Here is a 12403-nt window from a genome sequence, read left to right on the forward strand (position 1 = left end):
CTCCTTTCCAACCATCCACTGTCAAAAATGTTCCCCCCTACCCTTTAGAGCAACTATCCCCACATGGTTCAGTAATGTGCTCACCCCTTCTCAAGGGCTGATGACCCAAAGCCAAGCCCAGTCTCTTCATCCAGCTCTAAGTCCAAGATTTCTGGGAAGTGTGTTGGTCTGTGGGTCAGATCCAAATATAGCTTTCATGACCTGGCACTGTGGGAAAAAATTGTAAGTTTAACTATTTCCAACACACCTGCTCTGTAACAGAGAAGAACAGAGCCAGCAGCTAAAGCGGGAAAGGCCATGATGTCGTAGCCAAAAAGGTGGGTCTGGAGAGATGTGATTAATGTTAGAATGAAGCTGAGAGAGGAAACTCCTTCATTCCCTTTTTGGAAAAAAAAAAAAATTGAGTGCTGCCCTGCCCTTGGCACTGTGCTTGGACTACAGGGATTGAGCTGTAACCAAGGCAGACTCCTCACTCTCAGGGGCCAAGAGTCAAACAGGGATGCAGGATGAATAACCTGGAAAAGGGAGAGGCCTTCTGGGGCGGCGAAGTGGAGGGCAGCAGGGGAGCCTGAAAGGGGCACCTCGCCCAGGCGGGGCAGGTAGGTGGGTGCAGATAGCCTGCAGGGGAAGTGACACTTTCATCTGCAAGCTAGGCCGGGAGGCACAGCCAGGTACCAGGTGGGAGGCAGAGTGTTCCAGACAGAAACTCTGAGAGGGACAGTGCCCGCCCATCCCTCCTCCTGCATGATGGTGATAGGATCACTATGACTTCGGGATGAGAGCTGTGAAGACTGTGATCTCAGCTGCTGGGAACCTGAAACGAGAAAACCCCAGCATGAACGAGGTGAGCTGCAGCCAGAGAGGTGCCCGGGCAGCAGCTGGGAGGGGGGCCTTGGAGGCATCTGGAAGGGCATCTGAACTGGGCCTCTGCTGCAGGAGCTGATTTGCCTCCGGGCCATCCGAGATGTGAATGTACCCAAGTTCCTGCAGGAGGACCTCAAGCTCTTCTCTGGAATCGTGTCCGACCTGTTCCCCACCATCAAGGAGGACGAGACTGACTATGGCATCCTAGACAAGGCCATCCGCAGAACCTGCGAGAAGTACAACCTCAAGGATGTGGACGGTGAGCCCCTGCCCTGGCCCAGGCCTGTGGGGGCCGGAGGAGGGCTGGGTCCAGCCACCCCAGGCTCACAGTCCAGCCTTAGGTTCCCTCATGCCTGGCAAGTGTGGTGCAGGCTGGGGCTCTCTGCCCAGCTTAGGAGAAAATGATCAAGGCTTAGGAGGGGGTCATGGGAACCTCTAATTTGAAGCCAAAAAGGACAGAAGCTGAGGGTAAACTGGGGCCCCAGTACTTGCACCTGGTGTCTGAAGTGGGAGCAGTCTTGTGGGACTGAGCCCTTCGCCTGCAGGTTCTGTCCACAGGCAGCACAGATGCCCTAGTCCGTCCATACTGGGACCCGTCAGGTGCTAGGAGTCTGAGGAAAAACTCTTTCCTTCATTCGTACATTCAACACTTCTGACACCAGCTGTGTGCATTTTTTCCCTACACTTAACCGTTCTTGGACACAGCTGGGTGTTCTACTCTTCAACAATCCTGACATTCATCAGAGTTAGCACAGAACCTACAGGCTAAGGGCTCAGTCCCACAGACTACTACCACTTCAGACACCAGGCGCAAGTACTGGGGCCCAGTTTACCCTCAGCTTCTGTCCTTCTTGGCTTCAAATTAGAGGTTCCCATGACCCCTTCCTAAGCCTTGATCATTTTCTAAGACGGCTCACAGAACTCGGGGAGACATGTACATTTGTTGGTTTATTGTATAATAAAGATGTGATCAAGGGTATAGATAAACATCCAGATGAAGAGATATATATAGAGAGATCCATCTCCATGGAGTTGGGGTGAGACCCCTCTAGCATGTGGATATGTTCCCCAATCTGGAAACTCTACAAACCCTTAAACTTTTGAGACTTTTTGGGAGGATCCATCATGCAGGCATGATCAGTTAACTTCACTTCCAGCCTCTCTCCCATCTCCAGAGAGTGAGAATGGGCCTGAAAGATCCAAGCTTCTCATCATTGGCCTTTCTGGTGACCAGCTCCCTCCTAAGGAGTTCCCCACCAAGAGTTGGTTTCATTAGAACACAATGTTCCTAACACTCGGGAGATTACACAATTAGGAGTTCTGTGTCAGGAAGACTGGAAATTGGAAAAGAAGTTTTTTCTAGCACCCCTACTTACAAGAGTTTGAGGAGCTCTGCATCAGGAATCTGGGATCAAGGCAGTATGTATGTTGCTTATGCTTTCACAGTAGGGACCAGGTGTTGCCTCTCCCCCAGGCCTTTTGCTATAGCCCCCCTTCCTTAGGTAAGGAAGTGTCACATCTTGGACCACACCCTCGGCCTTGCTCCTCCCTGATGGAGGCTCTCCTTTGCCCCCTCCTCACCTGCTTGATGTTTGCTGTCTTGATATGGGGAAGATGGTGAGTTGTGGCCTGTCCACAGCCCTGCTCCACCTCATGCCGGCCAACCCTCCCCTCTTTTGGAGGAAGGGCCCCACCCACAGGCAAAGCATGTTGCTCCCACCTGTGGGACCTGCTCCCACACCTTGTATAGTCACAGCGCTGGAAACATTTATCAAAGTGGCGTGAGGGAGCATCTGGGCCCTCCTTGAACAGGCTTGTTACAGAGGTGCCACACAGCTGGAGGGGTTCTGGAGAATGCCATCTTCTGACAGTCTCTCCCTGACCCCACCCTCTTCTCTGATAAAAGGTGGGTGTCTCAGCCCAGCCATTGCATGGCCAGTCATGAAGCTTGAACTCTTGTGCCCACAGCCCAGGCCTAGTTGCTCTTTCCTGTCTTCCCAGGCCCTTTCAGTTGGTCCTTTGTGGAGTGGGGGAGGGGTGCTTCTCCAGAAAGTGACATCTAGCCACCCTGCTCACAGGGGGTTCCATCCAGCGGCCTGATGCGCTCATGCTACAAGGCTGTCCCCAAGGCCTGGCCCCCATGCCTTCCACTATTCTTCTTTCCACCTGCAGCTCTCAGGCCCCTCTGGCCCCCCAGGCCCCAGCAGATGTGTTGAATGAAGTCTCAAACTCTTTGTCTCTCAGGGTCATATTTGCCATCACCAAGTAACTGGATCTTGTCCTTTAGCATGGACCCCCCCAGACCTGCATAGCTCCACTGACCCCCACTCTTGGGCCAAAGTGACGTTAGGGAGTAATTATCACAGTGGAAGTCATGGCTGGCCTTTAGCAGAGAATTCCTACACTGTGCTGGCTCTGTGCTCAGGGCTTCAACTGTCTCTACCTGTGAGGTAGGTACTCCTGCTATCCCCATTTTACAGATGACACCGCGGCTCAGGGAGTGAGGTAATCCACCTGAGGTCACACAGCAAGCTGGTGGCAGAGCCAGGATCCTAGCCCTTACTCTGACCCCTGGGTCCCCCTGCCATGTCCCTCCAGGCTTCCTGACCAAGTGCATCCAGCTCTACGAGACCACGGTGGTGCGGCACGGCCTCATGCTCGTTGGACCCACTGGCTCTGGCAAGAGTAATGTAAGTGGAGCCAAGCTGAGCAGCCCAGTGTCCAGAGAGTGGGCTGACAGCAGTGTGGCCTGAATAGAGGACTTGGCCCCCATTGTACCTCCTTGGCCTTTAGAGTATCCCTCCTGCCCTCTCGTGGCCCACAGTCCACTCTAGCCTTGCTCTCTGGGGAGCTGGGAGGCTCACTCTGGCCTGTTTCTCCAGTGTTACAGGGTCCTGGCGGCCGCCATGACATCACTGAAAGGGCAGCCTTCCATCAGTGGTGGTGTGTATGAGGCTGTCAACTACTACGTGCTCAACCCCAAGTCCATCACGATGGGCCAGCTATATGGGGAGTTTGACCTGCTCACTCATGAGTGGTGAGTGGGCCCAGAGCCCTCCAGGGACTGCCCTGCTCCCAGACCTCTGCAGGCTGTGGGCCATGGGCCCCTTCCCTCCCCTAGCTGAGTGGAAGATTGGGAGCTCTGGCCCTGGAGCCCAACTGCCTGGGACTCTACCCACCACAACCCTCCTCACGGAGTGACCCACCTCACCCCTGGGGGCCTCATCTGCAAAGTGGGGATAAAAGTGACTCCATTGTTATGGTAAGAAGAAAATGAACTTAACACGTGGAAGATGCCTGGGACAGTGTGGCACCTGCCAAGCGCCTAGTAAATGCTGACTGTTGTCAGTACCCCATGAGAAGCTGGCGGCCCTTCTCCAGGCCTTAGCTCCTGGGCTGAGGTGTGAATTTTCGGGGAAATGTGTTGAGCTGGGAAAAGGCAGCAGGGTAGAGCCCTTACCACCACCTACACACACATCAGCACCTGAGGGCTGTCCTGTCTCTCCAGAGAAGTCTTCAGTCTTCTGATGAGGTGTCTGCTTGGTCCCAGTGTCTTGGAAACCCACTGGGGGGATGAATACTGGAGACAGGCAGTCACCCACTTTTCCAGATGTAGGCCTGTCCTGCTTCCTTCATTTCTGAAAAAGGATCTCACTCATACCCACTCCAGGCTCTTGTGTGGGTGGATGGAAACCTGGGGGTCAGAACAGAAAAATGCCCCCCTACCCACCCCATTCCCTGGCATTTGGTTCCTCTGAAATCTGAGCCTTACTGGGTTCTAGATATATCTCACAACCCTGCTTTCTCTGAAGGTCACTTAAGCCTTCTCCACCTCTGTTCGTCTTCTGGGACCATTGGACCTCTCTTTCTTTGTTGTCTCCTCTCTCAGCTTCCTTTTCTTTTGGAGATACTACGTTTCATCTACCTTTAATATAATTTCATGAGGATCAGCAGGGAGAGAATATAAGCACATGTTTTCATTATATCATATTATACCAAAAAGTTCAGTTTTCCTACTATAACTTTTAAATGAGTGAAGAATTGAATAAGGAAAAATAAAAGCAGAGAAGGGCCTGCCTAGATCCAGGTGTCCCTGGGAGCCAGCTGTGCTCACCCCCCTGCCTCCCCGGCACCTGCAGCCCTGTCCTCCCTCGTGGCTGCAGGACAGATGGGATCTTCTCCTCCCTCATCCGGGCGGGGGCCATCGCCTCCGACACCAATAAGAAGTGGTACATGTTCGATGGGCCAGTGGATGCCATCTGGATTGAGAACATGAACACGGTGCTGGACGACAACAAGAAGCTGTGCCTCAGCTCTGGGGAGATCATCAAGCTCACAGAGGTGTGTCCACCTGTCCACTGGCCCTGCTCGCCTCCGCAGCTGGGTGGGCCCAGAGGCCAAGCCTTGCCCCCCTTCATCTATCCCTCTCAGGGCCCTGCTGCCTCTTGGGCATTTTCCACAACCCTCCCAAGAGCCAGCTCCCAGTGCCCTCCCTGTCCCCAGGCCCCTGTACCTCAAGCCAGTCCCGCACAGCCCCTTGTGCTGCTGTTCTGACAGCCCCACTTTCTGTGATGCTCTGAGCCCAGGGCCACGGTGATGACGACTACCTCACAGCTCCTGCTTGATGCTGCCTTGTGCCTTCCAGGCCCACCTGCAGCCGTATCAGCCCAGTCTGGGTCAGGCATCCTGGCACTGTGGCTGGAGCCTGGGGGACAGGTGGTACAGACCTGGCCATAGGAACACCCGCCTGGTATGAGGGGAAGTTCTCAGAGAAAGAGGGGTATTGCTTGGGCATAAGAGCAGCCAATCTCCTGAGAACGACGAATGGTCAATGCCATCCTGTGTCCATGTATACAGGTGCAAGGCTCTGGAGCAGAGCACACAGTTCCCATCAGATTTTCCCAGGGCTCCAAGGACCCCAAAATGCCCTGACCCCAGACTGGCCAGAGGACTCCCAGGAATCTCCTGACTTAGACCCTTCCTCAAGGGCCCAGCGAGGGCTAGGTTATCAGCCGAGGGCCAAGGGGTTCTTGGTTTCGCCCCCGCCCCTGCACTCTTCCTGGCCCATCATTTGCCCCGTGACCTGCCCACTGTTGCAGAATGGGCAACCCCTCCCCATGGCCCTGTGCCCTTTTCCCAGCCCTGGATGATGGCAGCTAGCCCACTCATGCAGTTCATCTTGGTGCCAGGTGATGACCATGATGTTTGAGGTGCAGGACCTGGCGGTGGCTTCCCCAGCCACAGTGTCCCGCTGTGGCATGGTGTACCTGGAGCCCAGCATCCTGGGGCTTATGCCTTTTGTCGAGTGCTGGCTGAGGCGTCTCCCTGCTTTACTCAAGCCCTTTGAGGAGCAGTTCAAGGCCCTCTTTGTCAGCTTCTTGGAGGTGAGTGAGGCCACATTGTGCCAGCTCAGGTGGGCAGTAGGTACCCTGTCGCGAGAGCTACAAGGTGTCCCTCCCTCCAGGGATCCATCGCTTTTGTCCGGTCCTCAGTGAAGGAGGTGATCACCTCAACCAACAGCAACCTGACCATGAGTCTCCTCAAGCTGCTGGACTGCTTCTTCAAGCCCTTTCTGCCTAAAGAGGTGCAGTTCTGAGCAGTGGGCAGGGGCCTGCTCCTTCTAATCCCTCTCTCCTTGCCTAGGCTGCCTGAGGGCCCTGAATCCCAAGTCCAGCTTCCAGGAAGGGAAACGCGGATTGACTCCCATGAGTCACAGGACACCCCATCTAGTCTGCTACAGATGCAAAACTGGGAGGCAGAGGCCAAGGGATGCCCCCACCCCTGGCTTCCTCCAGCCACCCTGTTCTGTTTGGCTTCTGTCCCCAGGGCCTCAAAAAAATACCTCCTGAAAAGCTGAGTCGCATTCCAGAGCTGATTGAGCCCTGGTTCATCTTCTCCCTGATCTGGAGTGTGGGCGCCACAGGGGACAGCACCAGCCGTATCAGCTTCAGCCACTGGCTCAGGGTCAAGATGAAGCTAGAAAACGTGAGAGGCGGCAGCCCCCGGGCTGGGCTCCAAGATTTGGGATGTGCGTGCTGAATACTGGGTGTTCTGGGCCTCCCCCAGGCCCAGGCCCCCAGGGACAAGTAGCCACACAAGCTACAGGGCCTCACTGCCTGGTTCTCCCCCGGCCCCTTGCAGCTGACCTTGCCCTTTCCAGAAGAGGGGCTGGTGTTTGATTATAGGCTGGAGGATGGCGGCATCAGCAGCACTGACGATAATGAGGAAGATGATGAGGAGGGCAAGCAGGTGACTGCAGGCCTGCCCCCCTGGGGACAGGACAGGGAGGGCCCCCTGTGTGGTGGCTATCCTTGATGAATGACTACAGAGAGGAGGCCACTTTGATGGCCACAGGTCTCAGGCTAGGGTAATTTGCATCATCTCATGTGTCTTCACAGACCCATTTCCCAAATGAAATTGAGGCTCAGAACAGTATACCAAGCTAGTCAGTGGCAGAGCTGGACTTGAACCTGGGACTGGGAGATGTTAGAGTGCCTCTGTTCCCAACCCAGAGCACTTCCTCCCCCATAAGGATGCTGTACCTAGGGATTAACCCAGTTCTACTTAAAAGTACCACTGGCCCAGGGGCTGGGCTCCCCAAGGGTAGGGGAGGAAGCTTATTGTCCCCATCCCTCCTCTTAGCCAGCAAGGGCTCCATGAGGATCAGTCCAGAAGGAAGAGGGGCCAGAGAGAGATGGTCACCACACAGGGTCCTTCCAGGGGTCTCACAGGGTGCATTTGAGTCTAACCATCAGTACTGCCCCAGTGGACATGCTGGTTTGACCTCTCCATCAGGGGAGGTCTGCAAGTTGAGTCAGGGCCGTGGGTGAAAGGATTCCTGCAGGTGGGGATGGAGGGGAGATGGGCCAGGTGACCTCTTAGCATCCAGGTGTTCCCAGCCCCATGGTGCCAGTCCCCACACGCTTGTGTAACTTAGACTAAACAAAGAGTTGTCTGGTTCCCAGAGCATTTCACTCATGCAGAGGCCCAAGGACTGGCCCCCAGTGGAGGCAGCTGGATGCAGGGAAGCCTTCACTTCAGCATCTGTGTGCAGAGAGCCCCCTCTTCCCAGTGGTTGGTTCTGGGACTGCCCCAGCCTGTGCAGAAAGTGGAGCATGGAGCTTCCTATTTATACTGGAAGCAGTCCCTTGCCTAGACCCTCTTGCTAAGGCCCTGCACTGCAGCTCCTTGCCCTCCTGGTGCACTTGGCAAGGGGTGGGACATTGAGAGGTTCAAGGCTCACCCCTGTGCCACCTGTGCTTCCAGGTCACCTGGGTGAAGTGGATGGACTCCTCAACTTTGTTCACCATGATGCCAGATACCAACTACTGCCACATCATCGTGCCTACCATGGACACTGTGCAGATGTCGTACCTGCTAGACATGCTCCTCACCAACCACAAGCCTGTGAGTATCCCTGTCACGCCCTGCCTCACCCCACACCAAGGCAGGCCTCCCTCATAGACTGGGTGGTGGCTCCTATGCCGGGCCTGTGAGAGCGCTCTGACCCGGGACCCTTGCTGTCCTAGGTGCTGTGCATCGGGCCGACGGGCACAGGGAAGACCCTTACCATCTCCAACAAGCTCCTCAAGAACCTGCCACTGGAATACATCAGCCACTTCCTCACCTTCTCTGCCCGCACCTCAGCCAACCAAACCCAGGACCTCATTGACAGCAAACTGGACAAGAGGCAGGCACCCTTGTTCCTTCCTGGGTCCCCATGTCCCCCAGCCTGGCTCAGCCAACTGCTCTCTGCCCTCCCCTCCCAGGTGGGCCCTGGGCTGCCTTGCAGACTGCTCTGGAGCCTTTTGCCCTCAGGAATTCCTGCTGAGCTCTTTTGTGGGTGCTCTCCCCTGGCTGGGTACTCAGTTGTTGGCTGCCTAGAGCAACCAGGTGTGATGTCCCAGGATGCTCAGCATGGGACAGGGAGCCGCTCAAAAGCAATTCTGGGGAGGCTAAAATTAGCGGTGGCTTCCTGGAGGTGGAGCTGCCATCCTGCCACCCCAGATTCCCTGAGGACCTGGTGCCCATGGCTGCTGGGCTCATACAGCCCCTCCCTGCAGGCGGAAGGGTGTGTTTGGGCCACCCCTGGGGCGCAACTTCATCTTCTTCATTGATGACCTGAACATGCCAGCCCTGGAGACCTATGGTGCCCAGCCACCCATTGAGCTGTTGCGCCAGTGGATGGACCATGGTGGCTGGTATGACCGCAAGATCATCGGTGAGTGCTGGCTGGCAGGGCCGGGTGCCTCACCCATTAGGCACAGTGGGTACAGGGCTTACAGGACTCATGGAGAGTGCACAGAGATGTTTTGATTTCTTTTAAAATCAGGGGGGATTAGATCAAAGAATATTTAAAAGGTATAATAACATATTTGTCTATGTACCAATACTCTTGTAAAGTATAATTTTTTTGTCTTTTTAGGGCTGCACCCGCAGCATATGGAGGTTCCCAGGCTAGGGGTTGAATTGGAGCTGCAGCTGCCACCCTACACCACAGCCACAGCAATGCCAGATCAGAGCCATATCTGCGACCTATACCACAGCTCATGGCAACACCAGATTCTTAACCCACTTAGCAGGGCCAGGGATCAAACCTGCATCCTCATGGATTTTTTTTTTTTTGTCTTTTTGCTATTTCTTGGGCCGCTCCCGTGGCATATGGAGGTTCCCAGGCTAGGGGTCCAATCGGAGCTGTAGCCACAGGCCTATGCCAGAGCCACAGCAACGCGGGATCCGAGCCGCATCTGCAACCTACACCACAGCTCACAGCAACGCCGGATCGTTAACCCACTGAGCAAGGGCAGGGACCAAACCCGCAACCTCATGGTTCCTAGTCGGATTCGTTAACCACTGCGCCACAACGGGAACTCCTAGTATTTTTTTTTTTAATGGAGGAGGAGGCCCATAAAGGCAGAAGTGCCCAGGGCCCACATAAGTCTTAACTGTGGCCCCAGGCAGGGCTTTCTGACTTCCTGCCCCCACCCCCTCCAGGAGCCTTCAAGAATCTGGTGGATATCAACTTTGTCTGTGCCATGGGCCCCCCAGGGGGAGGCCGGAATGCCATCACCCCACGGCTGACTCGCCACTTCAACTACCTGTCATTTGCTGAGATGGACGAGGTCAGCAAGAAGCGCATCTTTTCCACCATCCTGGGCAGCTGGATGGGTGAGTGTTGGGCCAGAGTGGGGAGGCCATGGCTAAGGCAGAAGCCCAGGCGAGGTAAGCTACAGCGGGTTTAGTGGCTGAACCACTGACCTTAGCCCCAGCTTCACCCTTGACTCAGTCGTGTTACCTTTGGCCAATTCATGAAGAAACTGAGCCTTAGTTTCTTCATCAGTAAAATGGGTGATAATATTAGTGCCCACCATCCCAAGCTGTGAAAGTTAAATAAGTAAGATGTTGTATGTAGAACATCTAACGTGAGGCCTGCGCGTGGTAACTGCTGAATATATGATTTATACACACACACACATATGCATTCACCCATAAGGACACACGTATATGTTAGAAATGCTAAGGGAAGGATGTTACTTTTGTAAATCAGGAAAAGCTACAAGATAGAATAAAGAAAATGACCCAGATCTTCCATGGTACTTGCAGAAAAGTCTGCCCCACGGTGCAGTCTTTCCCCAACAGTCCACTTCCCACCTAACACAAACACTGATCTTTGAACTCCACTTGGGGCCATGCCAGGTGGTGAGTGCTAGGAGTCAGGATTTTCCTCCTCTGAACTGGCCTGGCCTTCCTTGGAGGCTGGAGGCCAGAACTGGCCTCCATGCCCAGTTTGGGAGTGGGGGCCATATAGCTCTGAGGAGGGCAGTATGGTGGTCAGTGGTTGCTTTGGGGCTGCCCAGCTTGGCACAGCCAGCCAAGGTGGGCAGCAGGGGGCCCGCCTAACTTGGAGCCCCGTGTCTCTCTCTCAACCCTCTAGATGGACTCCTCGGAGAAAAGAGTTACCGGGAGCCCGTGCGTAAGTGCAGGCCTGGGCAGGGCCTGGGAGGGCCTGGGGCCACTGGTTCCAGGGCAAGCCCTAGACTCCAGTTGGATGTAGCTGAGGCTGGGTCCCGGGGCCCACAGTGAACCATCTTCAGGCTCCTGAAGGGACCTCGGGCCACTGCTAGAGCCAAGCTTAGCCCAGGCACCAACAGCCTATATAGGCTCATTCACCCATTATATGGCTGGTCAGTCCTTCAGTGCCTGGGTTAGTATCTGACCCATTGTAGAAGAGAGTCAGTGAACATTGTAGGAATGAATAAGGGAATCCAACAAACCCCCCGTGTATGAAGAAGCAGAGGCTCCCAAAAGAGCTGGCCCTCTCTGAACCTGAGAGCCAGGAGTGACCAGAGCTGGAGTCAGGCGTCCCTCATGTGGTAGCGGATCTGCCATTCATAGCAGGGTGACCGAGCACTCCAGACCTATTTAGGCCTCCATATCATTGCCGACCTGCACCCAGGTCCCCTGAGTCCTCTCTTCTCTCCTGTTCCTGGGAATGGACTTCTCTGCTCCTGCGTGAGGCCAAGCCCTCCTCTTAGGCCTGTGTCCTATCCCCTATTGCCTGCTTGACAGGCCCTGACACCAGTAGTCTCTTCTCCACTGGGCCTCCATCAGTGTGCAGACACACTCCAGTTTCTCCCACCTTAAGAACAAAACACAAAGCAAGCCCCCTCTTGGCCCCTCCCTGCCCCCAGCCTTTGCTCCATTTCTATGTCTCCTTGACACAGAACTCCTCAAGAGCGTTTTCTCCTCCTACAGGCACCAGCCCTCCCTCCCACCTTCCCTTCAGCCCACCAGTCCCCTGAGAGGGCTCTTGTCACCAGCAGCCTGGTATGTCCAGGCCAAAGTTCAGCTGGTTCTCACCTTCCCTGGGCCCTTGGCTCTCTGTGGGGGTCACCCTTCCTCCTCCCAGTTGCTATTCTAGATTGATGGAGGTTTGCTCGCAGCCTCTCCCCTCTCTCCACACTCTGCTTGGACAACATCATCCTGTCCTGGCATTCAACCCCATCTTAGTGCAGACACCACCCAAGCCTGCATCTTCAGACCTCTCTCCTGAACCCTGGGCCCACCAGCACCTGATGCCTTATTCATCTCAGGTGATGGCCACTCCCTCCTTCCACTCTCCTCTCTCTGGACGAGGGCCTTGGTAATATCTGGACTCCCCTCTCTCTGTCTGTCTGTCTCTCCTCTGTCAGGACGTCCTGCTGGCTGTCCCTCCAGAACCCACCCTGAATCACACTGCTGACCTCCCCAGCCAGTGCTCCATCCTCACTCACAAGCCACTGCAGCAGCCCCCTCCCTGGACTCCCTGCTTTTTTCTTCACCCCCTGCGGCTGTCAGTCTGTAGGTCCCACCCATCCACCTCTCGGAACCCCAGGGACCCATTCAAATGCTAAATCAGATCACACTCCACCTCTCTTGCAGAAGGGTGTCCAGGTCCTGACAGTGGTGGGCACACCTTGTCACTTCTCTGCTCTCACCTCCCCCTGCTGGTCATTAACCCTCCAGATGGACCCACCTTAGGGCCTTCACCCTGGAGGTG

At 55.2% G+C, this 12403-nt stretch overlaps 1 protein-coding gene across 2 annotated transcripts in view; it reads left to right on the plus strand.

Moving 5' to 3' along the window:
• Positions 1–12403, plus strand: part of DNAH1 (dynein axonemal heavy chain 1) — an 88994-nt gene that overhangs the window by 56912 nt on the left and 19679 nt on the right. For both annotated transcript variants that reach the window (XM_021068886.1, XM_021068887.1), the window contains 14 exons: positions 758–844; positions 937–1123; positions 3463–3554; positions 3747–3901; positions 5028–5205; positions 6054–6248; positions 6329–6448; positions 6691–6849; positions 7006–7113; positions 8131–8271; positions 8394–8554; positions 8928–9085; positions 9859–10032; positions 10799–10837. In XM_021068886.1, coding sequence (XP_020924545.1) covers positions 758–844; positions 937–1123; positions 3463–3554; positions 3747–3901; positions 5028–5205; positions 6054–6248; positions 6329–6448; positions 6691–6849; positions 7006–7113; positions 8131–8271; positions 8394–8554; positions 8928–9085; positions 9859–10032; positions 10799–10837 — 1954 coding nt within the window. The remainder of the gene's footprint in view (positions 1–757; positions 845–936; positions 1124–3462; positions 3555–3746; positions 3902–5027; positions 5206–6053; positions 6249–6328; positions 6449–6690; positions 6850–7005; positions 7114–8130; positions 8272–8393; positions 8555–8927; positions 9086–9858; positions 10033–10798; positions 10838–12403) is intronic.

This window comes from Sus scrofa, chromosome 13, assembly GCF_000003025.6.
Source record: "Sus scrofa isolate TJ Tabasco breed Duroc chromosome 13, Sscrofa11.1, whole genome shotgun sequence".
Lineage (NCBI taxonomy): Eukaryota > Metazoa > Chordata > Mammalia > Artiodactyla > Suidae > Sus > Sus scrofa.